This window comes from Saccharomycopsis crataegensis (assembly GCF_037102585.1).
Source record: "Saccharomycopsis crataegensis DNA, jcf7180000000072, whole genome shotgun sequence".
Taxonomy (NCBI): domain Eukaryota; kingdom Fungi; phylum Ascomycota; class Saccharomycetes; order Ascoideales; family Saccharomycopsidaceae; genus Saccharomycopsis; species Saccharomycopsis crataegensis.
In genome coordinates, this window is record NW_027043819.1 from 1,806,844 (window position 1) to 1,824,154 (window position 17,311).

Genomic DNA, 17,311 nt, shown 5'->3' on the forward strand with positions numbered 1-17,311 from the left:
CTGCGTGACTTCTGTCATTCTTCTTTACTCTAATTTCAAAAAACTCAATCAACAAAACAACATGTCTGTCAACTATACATCCTTCAATGAAACCTCAAAACCCAAGCTTTCGAAATTCGCCTTTGTGGATCCAGATAATTGGCAAAATGAACTAGAAAATCTCAATAAAAGATCTCCAGATTTGGATCGTCTAATATACCCTGACTCCATGTTGATTTCTTCCATTTTGGATCAATTGGTGAATCTTATCATTGGTAGCTTTATAAAACCGTGGTATAAATCCATTAACCAAAGCAAATATGAAGCAGATGATCTTTTCACTGATGAGGTTAAAATCAGTATCAAATATGCTATTGCATCGCTATATCTCAAACTTTCTGGCCTTGATTTCACAAATTTGATGGTTCTTAGGCTTGTGCCTATTATTACTGATCATTTCAACAACTTTGTATCAGCAAAGGCTTCAATCCGCAAAAAATATTTGCTCAGTAATAGCAATTCTAAGGCAACAATTAGTGGACTTGGTATTTCTAGTGGAGTTAGTGGTGGCAAAAATACCAAAAGGCAGACGCTGGCAAATGATAAGCTTTTGAACTTAACCGACGAAAGCCAAATTAATTTGTTGATCTCACAATTTTACAATCATGGAAAATTGCATGATTCTGTCAACTCTTTCCGCGAAAATTCCCAATTCAGCACGTTTAGTCAAAAGGCCCATCTTAGAGCCAAACTCAATAAAATCCTCCCTTTAATTTTGGAGAAAAATGAGATCTCCTGTCTGCCTGTCAACTTACTTATTCGGGAAATTGTTATTAATTGTGTGTTTTTACCAGTAGTCAATATGGTGGTAGACCCTGATTTCTGGAATCAAATGATCGTTGATAAAATTGGTAGTACCTTGAAGGATCGTACCAAAGTGATACAGTTAAGAGCAGAGTTACAAAAACATAGCAAGAATGCTACCAAGGGGAAAAAGGCGAAAAAAAATGATGATTCTTCTACACAAAATGGGTCATCCACCAGCAATAAGAAGAAAAATCAAGATAATACATTATTTGAGTTCAAGCTTGGCTTGAGTACCACCCAGTCATTATTTGAAAAATTTTTGAAAAAAATCAATAAGAATACCTCGATTGTGGATTTAAGACAACTCAAGTTTTACATCAACTTGCAACTTCAAAAGACCTTAAGAAATGATGATTATAAGCATATGTCGAAAGAGTTTAGTGAGCACTCCAATGACCAAAATAACAAATCTGAAGCCGTCAAAAAGAATAAGGATTTGTATGAGCGCTACAAGATTCTTGTGAAAAGACTACAAATTGTGCAACTAACTTTAACTAATAGAATTAATAATTTGAATTTTGAAAATCAAACAAATAACCTTGATAACTCTTCGATCCATTCTGCCCAAACTGGGTCTTCTAAGAATGTTGGAGGAGCTCCTGAAAAAATTAATTTGTCATTACTCACCATATTGAACGACTCAAGTTTGTTGACTTATTACATGGAATACATGGATCAACACGGTAAAACCATATTGCTTCAATTTTGGCTTGTTGTTAACGGTATTAAGAATCCTTTGGAAGATTCAATGTTAATAAATACCGATGATATTTACGCCGAAGATACTTTGATGGATGCTAACCTAACTGGGGTTAATGATGCGGAAATTAATCAAAATTTGAACTTCGCCAACGATATTAAACTGATTTTCATAAACTATTTCAACAGCAAGTTGATTATTGAAAACAATAAAGTGGTGTATGAAAATGTGGAATCTTTTGTGAAGGCTTATGACTCTTATAAATCCTACTTGGAAGCTTACAGGAAGTTCAATTCTAACGGTGCTTCTGAAGAGACCAATAAGAAAGACTTAGAGTTGTATAATGATTACGAGTTGTATAACAAAAAGTTCGAGCTCAACAAACTCTTCGTTAGAGCTAGAAAATCTATTTTGATACTCCAAGCAAAGGCATACAAATACATGGAAAGCGACTTGCCAATTTTTAAAAATTCTAATGTCTACTTGAAATTAATTGCGTCTGAAAACAATAGGTTGGGTGATACCAATAATATCAGTGGTAATCCCTCTTATCAAAATCTCGATATTTTGGACAACAGAGCTCACTCGCGTTCAAATTCAAATATTTCGACTCTTGGTGCCAAACATGATGAAACAACTGGTGATCCTTTGGCCAATTATAACACCTATGAGGACAATAGTAATACCATCAAGGGTGCCACAATGGGAAACCATGATTATAATAATGTTGATACAGAGAATGGTATTACCGGGTTATCAAATTCTATTTCCTCGTTGAAAAATATGGGAGGCGCACATGATAACAAAATTTTCAATGATAACGATGATTTGGTAGTTTCATATGATGTTATTAACGCTGTTGAACATGCTTTGAACGAAATTATTGAAAATAATAATGATTATAAAAGCTCTGACGCTGTTAAGTTGAAAAACGACATTTTAGAAGGCTCTTTGAAAGATAACGCTAATAATGATGATGAAGTTGATAGTGACGCCTCTTCTGGGAAAACAGGGGCGTCATCAAGGTTATTTGGAGCTTATAAGGATATTTTTGGACAAAGCTCATTATTATTCAAAGGGGATTTTGCCAGAAATTCCAACTCTGATAATGAATCTAAAAAAGACGATTGCTCTTCTGGACTATCTACTCTTGTTGAAAGTAACGTTAGAGATAGATTTTTGTTTGATAATGATGAAGAAATCAATGATATCGATGATATGGATTCCGTCATTTCTGAGATGATTAATTCGGAAACCATTGGAGAGTATGAAAGCACTGAAGTTCATTTAGCAGCGCCTGGTGATTTGAACTTGGCTGAAGAAATCGAAAAATTAACCAACGATATTGAAAGTTTGAATAATCAGGTCCAGATCCTTCAACCTTTGTTGAAGAAGGCGGAATTGACCAATAATACTGCCGAGTTGAGGATTTTGCGAAAGGCCAATGTTAGTTTGCAACGGGAAGTCCAACTCAAGGAGTTACAGAGACAACAATACATTGTCCAAGAAAATGATAATAGCTTGTTTGGTAAATCTAGAGTTGGTATTCAGTCTTATATCATTAGCAATGACGAGAAGTCCGGTAAAGAATACACTTCGTATATCATTGAAGTTCAAAAAATATCCACTAATGAAGGAGCTGATAATCAGGAGACTGTTCTGGCGGGTTGGATTGTTGCGCGAAGATTCAGTCAGTTTTATTTATTGAATAAATACCTTAGATCCATCTATCCAAAAGTGAAACTATTGAACTTCCCCAAGAAGAATGTTATTTTGATGAATCAGGCACAACAGAAAGTTTTGATTGAGACTAGAAGACAGTTATTGGAAGTTTATTTGAAAGAGTTACTTAAAATGCCGGATGTTTGCAAAAGCAGAATTTTTAGATTATTTTTATCGTCTCAAAATTTTAACAGTGGTATTTTGGCTAATAAGAGATCCCCTGAGTATGCAAAAGTTAAAAATAGTCCAACTTTGAATTCAAGTGTCGATGATGTTGGTGGAATCAGCAATAAGTATAAAGCTATTGAAGACGTCACTGCTAAATTATACAACGGTATCACTAATGGTATTGAATACTTGAATGGATCTTTGATTTTTTCCAATGCGAATGCTCAAAATGCTGGATTAACAAATGGTCTTTCCAAACTAGATGAAGATGGTATGGATGGTCTTTCTAGAGGAAAAAATGGTTATAAAAACTCTAGAGCCATGAATGGTGCCGCAGTTAATGAAGATACTGGGTTGCAAAGCGACGAATTGCAAAACGAATTGAATTCATACGATGACGATAAGACTACATTTGTTAAGCCTATCTGTGATTTATTCCTTTCAATATTCGCTCTTAATAGAAGTAACAGCTGGCTAAGAGGTAGAGCTATCTTGGTTATTTTACAACAATTATTGGGCAGTACCATTGAGAAGAAGATCAGAGAATATTTATCGGTCATCAAAACCGAAAACAAAGTTATTGATCTTTTGAATATTTTCAGGGATAAACTCTGGCCAAATAATGTTTTCTTTTTGACACTCAGGGCAGAAAGCGGGGAAACTAAACAAAGAACTGAGCTTGAAAAGAAAAATACTAAAGATGAATCTCGAACATTATTAGAGATCATTATTACTGATATCAGTAGTAAAATTGTGGGTTTAAATAATTCAAAGTTTGCGGCAGCAGAAATCCATAATATGTTACAAAACGATATTCTTAATACCCATTTGATTTACAGCTTGATCGATGAGTTATTGGACGCCTTATTCCCGGAAGTGTCCAATGTCCGCACAAATTCTAATACGGGAAATTCTGGAAGTGGGAAACACAAATGAGACAAAAAAATTTTCTTCACAAAGAGTGAATATATTTCTAATGACATATCATAAAATTATTTTAATTCTAATTATTACACAGTCACATTTGATATAGAACTGTTATTTGTTTTTTGTTACTTGGTTTTTTGTTATTTTGTTTTGTTTTGTTTTGTTTTGTTTTATTTTGTTTTGCCGTTGTTCTAATATCTTCTAATTTTTAATGCTTATTTAGCTTTTGCTTTTCTAAGATTTTTGAAAGGGTAGGCAGTAGAATTTTAAAAAATCGGAGTGTTTTTTGGATTCATCTATTTGCTCCAATAAGGACGTATGTGCAGTATTAGCGGCTCCAAAGTTGAACAAATAATTGGAGCTTGTGTTACAAACAGAAGATTTTTGAAGTATATGCAGAGGTCTAACGTACATGTTGATGAAATAGATTATTTGTTACAGCAGGCCATTCAAAAAAATTATGAAGAAATAGGACAGGCCTCAATAAATTCCAAAGTGATCAATCGATCAGAAATTTTAGTCTTTTTTTTGTAATTCATTTTTGATTTTATAGTTTAGACAAAGACAACCATATGCTTGTATTCAAGGAAGTATAAGGTAAAATAAGAATGGTTGTAAAAAACAATACTTATGAAGATGTTACTCTATACCGGTCAAACCTCACAGAACTTAAATTTTATTCTATTTAAATCATTTCTAATGTGTTAAAAAGGCATATAATACCTAAATAAAAAGTATTCCTGTTGATGAAGAGCAAAATATCTCTACAAAAAATCATCTCACAACTTACCCAATTGTCACCATTGCATTTTGACAACACGGGTATTCTTGGCGGGTCTATTATTCGGGCACTACTAACATTTGTATACCATATCTCCAGCATTTATTTTCATTTCATTGCTTTTTTTTTACTATGTTATGTTTGGTATCAACTTCATACATCATCAGAAAGCTTGTATCATTAGCTGAATTACCTTTCTACGTCATCAGGAAGCTTGTGCTCTTATACTTTTACTGGTGGTGTCTGTCTTTCTCTCTCTCACCTACTTACTTTTATTGATTTTTTTTTCTCGTGCGATTCGGCCATGCGCGATCGGCCCGATCCACTTTTATGAAGGTCCTATTGAAGGGCATTCATTCATTGCAATTGGAACATATAATTATTACTTTTCTCGCCATGTCGGGAAAAATGTGTGTCTTTAGCATAATTTGGGAACGAATAGTTGGTAAAACTACTGCAATTTGAATCACACGCCCTGCAAAATGGAGCAGATAGTGTCGTAATTAATGGGCGGATCATGGTATATATATATTTATATACGGCTGTATTTATCATTTTATTTACATTCCAGGATACAAGATTTTTACAATCAAACGATTCTTGAATTATAAATTCAAAAACTACAAGCTGTGCTCTCTGACCATAGAATATTTCGCCAAAAAAAAAAAGATAACCCTTTTTCTTAAAAACTTTTGGTGACACATAGAAAAATGTCCCGCAAGTCTAATTATTCAAATAACGATCCTACTGAGCCGATTAATGGGTTTCCAGGTTATGATGGATTTCCAACACAAGGCCAAGCCTCACCGCCATCTTACGGATATGTTGACAGTAGTAATCATGATTGGCAACGACAGCAATACCAAAAACAATTGCAAGGACAGCAATTACATCAACAATTGCAAGGACAGCAATTACATCAACAACGTCAATATCAACAACAGCAACGGGATCAGCAACTACAACAATTACAAAAACAACATAACCAACAATTACAACAATTACAACAACAACATCACCAACAATTACAACAATTACATCAACCACAAGACGTCAATGAATCTTCATTAAAAAATCCTGTGAATCCTTTGGTACATAGTCCAGACTGGTCCCCTACTAATGAAGACTACAGACTTATGGCATTCCCCCAACAAGATTTCATGACAAGAGTCAAGAAGAATTTCCACAAGAATTCAGGCGACCCATTGGTGGACCAACCAATAAGCTTCCTGCGTAAAGTGCCGCCGCACCTTGCAGAGCAGCCCCAAAGAGCTTTCCGCCCACTTATCCTCAAAGGGATCAACAAGATGGGGCTCATCGGACAAGGGTTTAAGCCTGCGTATATAGGGCTGGTGTTTGCTCCCCGGGACGTTAGTGTTGCTGATTTCGGGCAGTTTTTGGAAGATATCACCATTGCTGGCAACATCAGCGGGGGGTCTAAAATAGGCGCCCAGCTCGCCCCAACCACCATGCATATGGGCCTCAGTGGCTACTTTGTCACCAAGGCCATTCTTAAGGGACTCCACCGAAAGAAAGAACCGCTTGTTATCTGCACCATTGAGGCCTGGCAAGAGTACTTTTTTGGACCGCGGGGACTAGATGTTTACGTGGTGGCGGAAGGTGAGCGTATCACGTCCCGGTACGTGAACGGAGAGCTTGATCCTATTCCGCCAGAAGTGGCTAGGTTGTGCGGCGGTTCAAGGGGTTCCAAAGATTATGATACAGATAAGTCTTATGAATCCGATAGTAGTATCGATAGTAACTCATCCAGAGACTCAAATGGGCAGAAACTCTCGCGCGATGAGCGCAAGTGCAGAAAAGAAGAAATTAAAGAAAAGAAGAGACTCAGAAAAAAGAGACAGGAAGACAGGAAAAAAGAGCACGAGAGGAATAAAAAGCTTAGAAAAAGCCAAAAGGAAGAAGAAAAGAAAACTAGAAAAGACTTTGATGCACCAAAACTTGTTGTCACTGCCCTTGTTCCTGGGTATTAGGTTTTTATCGTTTATTTTTTTCAATATCTTTACGTTTGAATCCATCATCTTTGTTTTTTCTAAATGGGCCGTATTCTTATGTTGAATCTGCCCTTTATTCCTGAATTGACCATATATATTTGAGCTTATACTCTGGAATCCATGTTTTTGATCTGTATAAATCACTTTGGAATAAGTTGCATCGTAGGACAACTTGCTCCTTCCCCCGTGGCTTCTAATACAATTGTGGGTGAATGGGAGTGGGTTCCACACAGCTGGTATTTTTTTGCTTTATGGGTACCTAATTAGAGTAGGAAACTTGAAGAAACCTCAGTTTCTAATTCTCAATACTCTTGGTAACAAAGAAAGGTAAGTCAAATGCAGCTTATACTAAAGTAATGTAATACATAAAACGTGTGATAAAGATTATATATATAGTAATATATAATAAAGTAATAATTAAAAGAAGAAAAAATAAATATAAAATATACATCCTTTGAGTTATCGCTTAACAAAAATTTAATTTTCTCATATCTTTGCTGATATTTTTAAGATATACAAGGTAGTACTTAATAGGAACCTTGAAGGTTCCACAATGTTCATTATTTTCTTGTAAATCTCATTTTTACTTCTCATAGGTTCACAAATTCTAAAATTCGAATCTTTAATGAGTAATTGTTCATAATATTGTATTATGACAAATTGACTTGGGTATAATTAAAATATATTGATTTCTTGATTTCAAATATCATGTTGACCATCCATTAAATTGGTGGTTTGGCTGGATATGACATACCCTGCAAATTCTACCTGTCCAAGTACTAGATACTTAATGATTGCATTTATTAAATGGCAATTTATGTCTTTGCTCCCGCACAAGTTTGTGTAGTAATCAGACATTCCAAGCAAAATAACCAGGATAATATTTTAGTTCTAGTAACGAAATAACCAATCTGGCACCTGTAATTATGATTTTAGGTGATCAATTAGTATACAAAATCTATAATTGTAATATAAGACACTTTAACACTATGGAAATCAGTAGTTTATATAAACTATATCAAGGTAAATAGACTGGGATGTTAAACCATTTATATCACAAATAGAATAGTAGCAACATATTTAGAGTGCTACGATCAAGTTAATAACGTGTAGCTAAATGCGATAATTGATAATAAAGGTTTCTGAAGAATAGAGACTCTATATGCTTCAGATATAACAATAGTAAGTAAGTAACTACTACGGAAGTTTGAATTCGCATCGCATAATATGTTAAAAATGAGCAAACTGTGTGAAACAAAAAGAAAATTGGCCATAGAAAATCAATAGTAAACAATAATGGGAGTTTATTAATGAAATCATACGATTCTTTACCGGAAAATACCAGTATTTGAAAAATAAAACGAGATTATATGAGATAATAATTTGTGGGCCGGGTAACCTTAGAAAGTTTACAGAATATCATTTGTGAAAAACCATTCTCTCAAGCTCCATCCTTATTAGCTCAGTTGGTAGAGCGTTCGGCTTTTAGAAATAAGGAACCGAAATGTCCAGGGTTCGAGCCCCTGATGAGGAGTTTCTTCTTTTGCATTTTTTATCATCATAGTTTTTTTTATTCCATACATCTAATTAGAAAATAATTTGTTGTTTAATTCTACTTTTATAGTTTTTATGGTCCTTTACACTTATTTTCTTGCGCTAGTAGGATTACCGAGTTTTCTGGATAAGACGATGATGCTTCTTTCTTTTTTTGTCCTCACTCTTGCTGTACATGAGTGAAATTTCTAGAGGTATTGCTGCAAATTAGTTTAATATAATGAATGACTAAAGCTTATATTCCACAATGGAAAAAGCTTGGATCATGATTTACTTTCCTTTTTGACTCTCAAGATCTCTAAGTCATCCTAATGTGAAAATTGTCACACCTGGTTAGCAATAACGAAAATTGACCATGTCAGTGGAACCATGCTCAAATCTGTACCATGGGGTTTGAAAAAATTCGGCATTGCTTACATACAGTATATATATTTGTGAACTGAGTTAAATTTTCTGTATTCGTCACCATATTTTCTGCTAATGGTTTCCTTGGCTGGGGGGTATGCCAAAGCTCTCCCAATACAGATCTACTAGGTTTTGTGTGGCTGTCACTGTTAATAATAGTGTTTAGTGAGCGTTCTGGCTGGATCCGTGGATTATAGAGAAATAATTATAACACGAGAATGAAACAATCACAAATACCATAATAGGTCCCAAAATATGTCCCATAATAGAATCAAAAAATTGCAAACTTACAGAACGTTTTGAAGGTTTGGACATGTTTTATACCTTCTGCAGATTCTCACTGATTGCAAATACAAATGAAATAACAGCATTAAAATACGTCATGTACATTAATTAATATGTGTATATACAAGTTTTAGGAGAAGCAGAATAGGTTTGCGAAGAGTGAAATAGAAACAGAAAAAGAACACGATGCCAGAAAGAAATTCACAAAACCATAATCTGATAAACCATAATAGATGAAAAAAATGATTTCCTAGAGCTTAAGCAAGTTTCCTATTTTTCTCTTTTCACTAAACTTGGAACAGTTGATGTGGATGAATGGAATATTCTAATAATTTGATCTTGAATAATTTAACTCAACAATAATGAAAGGGAACTCAATGAGATCGTAAAAAGGTAACAAGTGAGTAGTCAATTATAGCACCACCTGGATACCCATACTCTTTGCTGTGCCTATTATAGATTTACAAATCCCTTGGAGCTCTAAGTTTTTATGACGGTCGTCGGTTTTCTTTATTTGAGCAATTTCATAAATGTGTTTCAAGCTAACTTGCCCAGCGAATTCTTTACCTTCGCCAGTTTCTGCGGCACCTTTTTCAATACCAGCAGCCTTCATCAATAAGTACCCGGTTGGTGGGGATTTCAATTCAAAAGTGAATGATCTGTCTGGTTTCACGGTGACTAAGGCAGGGATTGGGGTTTGTGGAGCGTAATTGGCGGTTCTGGCATTGAATTCTTTACAAAAATCAATAGCCTTAACACCCTTAGAACCAAGGGCTGGACCAACAGGTGGAGCTGGGGCAGCCTTGCCGGCTGGGACTATTAGTTTAATTAACACATTCTTTCCTACTCTGGCGGACATATTGGATATTCGATAGCGTTAGTATGAAAGACTGAGCGATCGATAGCCACTACCTCAACCGGTGGAAATTTTAAAAATTGAAGATGAAAAAAAGCACACACAGGTTTCCCGGACGCTTTGAAGTATACCATCAGCGGGGAAGAATGAAAAAAACCACACCAAAAAAATAGTATCACCCACGCCAGCAGTTAGCATTCCCAAAAACAAATATGATAAATAATCCCCCTGGAAAGTGAGAAGACTAGATGGGTTTTGGGATATGAACTATACTGTCAGAGCTTCTACAGGGGATGTATTCACATTATCACTGTTTTCAGACGTATGGCGTCGGGAATCTTATTATCATGAACGATTGAGGTTGCAATCACAAGATTACCAATACCCAAAGTTGAGATCACCGATATTCGATGACCGTGACCAATGTGCTAGTTCCGAGACCCATGATATAGTCAAAGATTTAACCTGGTCGAAAGATGGCAGCACTTTGGTGAGCGTGTGTGAAGATTTCGGGGTGAGAATGTATGTGATGCCAACAGATTTATGTGATGGAGAGCACGAAGAACAAGAAAATAAAATTGATGCCAAGTTGTTGAACCCATTAAATCGAATATTTATGAATAACTCCATAATATCACACAGTGTCAACCCCGGTTTTGATTTATATGGAGAAGAATCGTACCTATACAACTTTAATAATATCTTGATCTCAGAACGTCAGCTACCGATAAAGTTAGTATCGTTGATCCCCACCGAAGACAATGACAGTCCGGTAATATCGCATTACCAATTCAGAGATATACAAAATGACAGATATTTCGATAGTTACTCGTTGAAATTCATAAGTGGGAATAATTTTGTCGCGGGGTCTACTAACTATCTAGGGGTGTTTAATGTCGATCATTTCGAACCGCTAGCGACATTCAAGTTGACGAACTTTCTTTCGTTGAAAAACTTTGGGATAACCAGTTGTATTGAACCGTTCAAAGAACCAGGGTCGAATTGTGTTTATATGGGGAGCTATTTGAATCAGTTTGCGGCCATTGATTTGGATTCGCAAAGTACTATTGTCACCAAGGCACTCACTCCAAAAGAACACGGGATTGGTAATGGAATATATCAAATTATCGAGTCTGACAACCACAACTTTGTATATCTTCTTTCTCGAAAGACAAACACGATACCAATCTTAGATCGAAGGATGGGATATGAAATGGTGGATCAGTTACAAGATTGGCATGGTGGGGCTGCCGCTATTGATCTTACCAGCCAAAAGTGTTTTGGGGATTTGTTGGGAAAAAATCAGGGACTTCTTGTTGGTAACCAGAGAAACGAAGTCAAAGTGTGGAAAGACTGTGCCATTGGTATTGGTGGAAAACCAGATCTCTATCTAAATGTTGGCAATGATCTTTGCAGTTTGAACACTAGCGAACATCATTTTGGCGATGAGCCTTGTGACGATGTGAAGAGTGAAGCGACGGCGATTGGATCGGTGAGAGTGAATCCGAATGGTGATGATAATTACAACAAGAAGAACATTGTGGCCATTGCACAAGGCAGCCGCCCACCACCATCATCATCATCATCAAATGTTGTGGTCAATGGGATAAAGGTGTACGGGTAACTCGTATTATTATTGACAGGACGCGTCGAATTTTTTTTTTTTTTTTTTCTTTGTCTAAATTTTTTTTGTCTGCGCGCACCGCTGCGATGAGGAAGAAAAAAAAATTTTTTGTGCATTTGGGAAGTGGTCTACTTTCTTTTTTTTTTTTTTTTTTTGGGATAGTAGTTTGTTGAAATTGACACAAAACTAGTTTTGCCAATCTCCCAAATAATCATCTTGATTATATATTTATATATATATATTTACTCTTTCTTTTTTTTCCTGGTTCTATTTGCCTGCTGGGATCACTTGTATATAAATAGCACTTCTTATCAACCAGTTTGTGAAGTCGCTTGCCGGTACCCATTGGATTTCCACCTTTCCACAAGAATCAAATAATATCTTGCTATACTATAATAAAGAATAGAAAGCACCGCCTTTTCTTTATTCTTTTTCTTTCCAATTTCTGCTACAGATCTCCAGCAAAAGGTTCTCAAATCAAAAGGGAAAAAAAAACAAACAGACTCTCCCCCCCACAGTTTTGCCATTTATATCACTGTATTATTATTATTATTATTATTATTACTATTACTATACCTGCCGCATCAATTTGATATATTTTCTAAATGGACCAAAAAGCCGGAAACATCAACACTGCTAACAATTCTAAATTGCTCCTTGATAAGATTCATTCAGTTTCTTTCAAACCAGCAAAGCATTCGGAATCAAACAATTTGAAACCATCATCATATATCTTGATCTCCAACTCTCATAAAAAGAAACACCACAAACATCTATCATCATCAGCTTCTGGAAAACCATCGAATATCCAAGCCAGTACCAAATCAATGCTTGCTTCTCCGAAACCAAAGTCCATGGCTGAGGCGGTGGCTGCTTATGCTGGTAAAAAATATTCCTCGAAAGCCGATAAAAAACTCAAGAAGAAGCAGGAGAAAGAATTGAAGCTTAAAAATAGCGCTATTAAGCAAGAACCAGTCAGTTTAAACCATAATATCGATGAAGATTTGGGCGAAGAAATTGGCGAAGAAATTGATGAAAAGCATGATCAATCATCGTCCGACGACGATCAGGTTTACGAATCAGCAGTTGATGAGGTGCAAAGTGATGATCAAGAAGATGAAGATAAAGCAAATATTGCTAATGGAACAAAATTATCAAAGCCAATTGGAAAGATTGAAAATCATGTCGAGGAGAAGAAAGAATTAAAAGAAAAAGATGAGGAGGATGATAAGGACGACGACGACGACGACGACGAGGACTATAATGATGAAGAAGAAGAAGATGATGATGCTGAAGAATCTGCGGAAGAAGAATCAGATGAAGATGAGGAATCAGAACAAGAGGAACAATCAAAAGACGATGAAGAACCAGAAGAAGACATTAGTGGGGGCTCAGTTGATAAAGGCTTGTCATCTGCTTCAGTAAATACTTCATCTATTTCCATCGATGATTCTGACCAGAACACCAAGAAGAGAGTTAATGATAAATTTGAACTCAAGCAAATTGTTAAGAGCCAAAATTTGAAGAGTCTCAACCTCGAGCTTATGAATTCTGACCAGCAGGAAACCAGCAGCCAAGATAATACTGAAAAACCTGATAAGGTATCAAGGAGCGCCTCTCCAACCAGAACTCCATTACCAGAGGAAGATAACGAATATTTCTACGGACAGAATTTAGATTTCACTAAGGATGACTTTTATCAACTTGAGGAAGATCCATTAGATCATGGTTCAAATGATTCTACAAGAATCTTGAAGAATTGGAATAAAGATTATATTTCCAAGAAGCCTTCTGGTCTTTTGAATCTTGGTGTCACTTGTTATACTAATGCTGCCGTTCAAGCAATGTTTCATATTCCGGCCATACAACACTACCTTGATGATGTCAAGAAAAAGAAGTATAAAAACTTGATTGATAATAAATCGGTGACTTCTGTTGTCGCCGACATTTCCGAAAAAATGTGGAAATCGGGTTCAAACTCTAAAGGCAAGTATATTAATCCAAAAAGCTTGATCAGAAGATTGGACGATGTGAATTGTATGATGTCCCAGTGGCAACAAGAAGATTCACACGAATATTTCATGTCATTGCTTTCAAGATTACAAGAAGATTCAACTCCAAAGAAACAAAAACTCAATACCAGTATCATTTATGATGTATTTGGTGGTTTACTCAACCAAGCTGTGGTTTGCAAGAACTGTAACCATGTTTCTAAGACCAAGCAAGAATTTTATGATTTGTCTTTATCTTTAGACCCTAAAAAGAAGAGAGAAATTGTGCCAAGCTCCACTGTTAGCAGAGTCAATAGCAAAGAACCATCTCCTGAATCGTCGTTGAAGAATGAATCATCCTTGGTTCCACAAAATATTTCGAATACTGTTGATAAACTCAATGATTCTGCTGTCGACACCACCAAAGATGAGACATCTTCTCCAAAGAAGAGACCTAGATATTCTGTCATCAACGCCATTAATGATTTTTTCGAACCAGAACTAATTAAAACCGATAGACGTGACAAATCTAGTGGATATGACTGTGAAAATTGTAAAAAAACTACCAACGCGTTAAAGTTTTCTTCGATTGATAGAGCCCCAGAAACTTTAGTGATTCATATCAAAAGATTTAGGTTCAATGAAAATCTGAATAGTTCATCGAAATTAAAAAGTCCTGTATCGTACCCATTAATTTTGGACTTGACCGACTTTGAAAATGAAGAGTTATTGAATTACGAGAAGTTGAACGATAAGAAGAAGAAGAACAAGCGGGATGAAGAGGCCCAAGAACCTTCCAAGAAGAATGAGCCAATTAGATACCAATTGATTTCTGTGGTAGTTCATGAAGGTAGATCGATTTCTTCAGGACACTATATTGCCCATTGTCGTCAACCATCCGGTCAGTGGATGACCTATGATGATGAATATATCAATTCTATTTCGGAAAAGCAAGTGTTGAAGGAACCTAATGCTTATTACTTGATATACACCAGATTGAAGCATAAGGATCAATCTGCTAAAAACAAAACAGGCAAGCACTCTCTTGAACCAGTTGCTCAACAATCTGGTAGTAATAAGAGACAAAGAAGAGCTTAAACGAGGACAGTTTGCCTGTACTTTTTTTAGTCGGCATTTTTTTTTCTTAATTAGAAATTTGTGTTTTATATTCATTGAAGGTTTGTAATTTTGGAATATTGCCAGTGCAATGGCTCATTTTTGATTCTTATTTCTTTCTCTATTAATCGCTGTTGTCTTAATCTTTTAAATTATCTTAAATTTCTGAGTTTCTTCACAAGACCTTATAATTTGTTTTTACACCCTAAACTTGCATTTCTTTTTTCTTTTTTTTAGTACATCTCATTTTAGCATCTTTTTTCTTTGTCGTGATTGAATTTGTGTAATAGCCATATATTTTTTTTTTGTCGTGAACTGATATCTTGAAAACTTTCAGTCTTTTCTTTACACTTTTGTCATCATACTTATCCTTATTACTTAGGTGTTTTAATATTAAATGGATTCATTTTTCTTGCAGTTTAATTTCTAGTAGCGTATCTAGCTAATACCATTTGTTGTATGTACATTAAAAATCAAAAATTCTTGGCTTACATAGCACTGTAAAGTAGAGAACAATTACACAAAACATTTATTGATATGAATATAAAATATATGCAAACAACCGGTTTGAAATTTTTCATTTTTTCTTCATCATTGCTAATCTTGAAGGATGAATACCGGATGATGGTGCAGCGTCGGCCACGGCCTTTTCTGCTTTTCTTTTTTCTCTTAGCTTCTTATTTTGTTCCTCAATCTTTACTTTTCTTTCCTCCATCAACTTTTCATTCTTCTCCTTGATTTTTTCCAATCTGTTTTTAGAATTACCACCCCCACCGGCGGTCAATTCGACATTGATTCTTCTATTCTGGAAAATCGAATGATGTTTCGTTAAGGCAATGTCCATTCTTGATCTTAAAGTCGATGATCCATCATCGACGATCTTGAATTCCACAAACGCAATCCCTTTATCCTGTCTAATTCTCACGACATCAGGCTTGGAATTCTTGAAAAGGGTTCGTAGATCTGATTCGGTGACGTTGTATGGCAAGTTCCCCACGAATAAAATACTTCTTGGTTCTTTGGACGATCCTTTTCCTTTCTTTCCTCTTCTGGTTTTACGCTTCTTTTTTGGTTGTTCATCTGTTATTTCTGGTTTTTCATGGGATGTTGTATCTTTTGATTTTCCCTCACTTTTATCGTCTGTGGAAGGAGCATCAGCATCAGCAGTAGGAGCAGGAGCAGGAGCAGCGGCATCAGCAGCATCATCAGGGTTCTGAGATTTCTTCTTACGAAACTCAAGGGCCTTTCTTTGCTTCTTTGTAAGTTTCTGAGCCAGTTCTTCTGCCATTTTGTTTGTGTCTTGTAGCTATTACCTTATTGCTTGTGGTCCTCTTTAAAAAAAAAAAAATTTCATCTCATCGCCTAAAAAAATAATTCACTGCAGAGCCCCGTGACCACCCACACATGGGTTCCAAAAAAAAAAAAAAAAAAAGGTATAAACTAATTTATGATTATTAGTCCCGTACAATCGATATTTTTTAGATAATTTCTCTGAGAAGGAATCTCAAAATATTACCAATTATCACTCTTTTGCAAAAACAAAACAAATTTAAAATTGACCAAAGTAATGAGCAGAAATGAACGGGTTTCTAGAAGAGACCATTTTGAACGCGAACAGAGTGTAATAACCTCACAAATCCCAATGGTCTCGGATAATGAACCAAACAACAATATTCCACCACAAACCACTGGCCGATCTCGCAGACCAAGCAACAACACAAAACACCACGATGATCGAGATGTGTTCAAATCGAAATACACCAATGAGATCCGACAAAGATCCAGCGATAGAGATTCAGGGGCCCAGCATCAACGGAAGAAGATCATTGAACACCACGACCAGCAAACAAATCGAAATCGAAGATCCAGTAATAGTAATTGCAGTGGAGGATCTGATGAGGCTGACACTCCAAGGAGTAAGAAATTCCAAGAAGAAGCTGATTGCAAGAAGAGACAACAATATACTGCTGCTGACCAGCCGTCAGAGTCAAAGAATGATACTGATGATATAGATATCAAACAACCATCAACCAATGATGACGATACAATGATGATGGAAATGATGGGGTTCAGTGGCTTTGGATCTACAAAGGGGAAGAAAGTTGGGGGTAACAATGCCTCTGCTGTGGGGAAGGACAAAGCTGCCGGGTCTTTCAGACAATACATGAACCGAGCCAAAGGGTTCAATAGACCATTATCGCCACCTCCTGGTGAAAGACGTCGAAAGAATTAGTGCTTTTTTGTTTCTTTCTTTTCATTACAGACTACTTATTGTTATTATTGGGTGTTATTATTGGGTGCTGTTGGCGGGAGTACCTGGTGTA

At 35.9% G+C, this 17,311-nt stretch overlaps 7 protein-coding genes across 7 annotated transcripts; 5 read left to right on the forward strand and 2 right to left on the reverse strand. All coding sequences in view use genetic code 12, as the record gives it.

Annotated features, from left to right (window-relative positions):
* Window positions 1–61: 61 nt before the first annotated feature.
* Window positions 62–4,372, forward strand: MDM1 (Mdm1p; the record flags this gene model as incomplete). The annotated part of the gene is made up of 1 exon (XM_064994244.1): window positions 62–4,372. One exon carries the CDS (start codon window positions 62–64, stop codon window positions 4,370–4,372), a length of 4,311 nt encoding a protein of 1,436 aa, XP_064850316.1.
* A 1,482-nt stretch (window positions 4,373–5,854) lies between these two features.
* Window positions 5,855–7,135, forward strand: DASC09_006420 (DUF4646 domain-containing protein; the record flags this gene model as incomplete). Its single annotated transcript, XM_064994245.1, has 1 exon — window positions 5,855–7,135. One exon carries the CDS (start codon window positions 5,855–5,857, stop codon window positions 7,133–7,135), a length of 1,281 nt encoding a protein of 426 aa, XP_064850317.1.
* A 2,677-nt stretch (window positions 7,136–9,812) lies between these two features.
* On the reverse strand, window positions 9,813–10,259 carry MRPL19 (mitochondrial 54S ribosomal protein uL11m MRPL19; the record flags this gene model as incomplete). Its single annotated transcript, XM_064994246.1, has 1 exon — window positions 9,813–10,259. One exon carries the CDS (start codon window positions 10,257–10,259, stop codon window positions 9,813–9,815), a length of 447 nt encoding a protein of 148 aa, XP_064850318.1.
* Window positions 10,260–10,518: 259 nt separating this feature from the next.
* Window positions 10,519–11,880, forward strand: SWT21 (Swt21p; the record flags this gene model as incomplete). Its single annotated transcript, XM_064994247.1, has 1 exon — window positions 10,519–11,880. One exon carries the CDS (start codon window positions 10,519–10,521, stop codon window positions 11,878–11,880), a length of 1,362 nt encoding a protein of 453 aa, XP_064850319.1.
* Window positions 11,881–12,485: 605 nt separating this feature from the next.
* On the forward strand, window positions 12,486–14,969 carry UBP10 (ubiquitin-specific protease UBP10; the record flags this gene model as incomplete). Its single annotated transcript, XM_064994248.1, has 1 exon — window positions 12,486–14,969. The coding sequence occupies one exon, from the start codon at window positions 12,486–12,488 to the stop codon at window positions 14,967–14,969; it is 2,484 nt and encodes an 827-aa protein (XP_064850320.1).
* A 595-nt stretch (window positions 14,970–15,564) lies between these two features.
* NOP6 (Nop6p) lies at window positions 15,565–16,275 on the reverse strand (the record flags this gene model as incomplete). The annotated part of the gene is made up of 1 exon (XM_064994249.1): window positions 15,565–16,275. One exon carries the CDS (start codon window positions 16,273–16,275, stop codon window positions 15,565–15,567), a length of 711 nt encoding a protein of 236 aa, XP_064850321.1.
* Window positions 16,276–16,554: 279 nt separating this feature from the next.
* Window positions 16,555–17,220, forward strand: DASC09_006470 (SNUT3/LISCH7 family protein; the record flags this gene model as incomplete). Its single annotated transcript, XM_064994250.1, has 1 exon — window positions 16,555–17,220. The coding sequence occupies one exon, from the start codon at window positions 16,555–16,557 to the stop codon at window positions 17,218–17,220; it is 666 nt and encodes a 221-aa protein (XP_064850322.1).
* Between the last annotated feature and the right edge of the window lie 91 nt (window positions 17,221–17,311).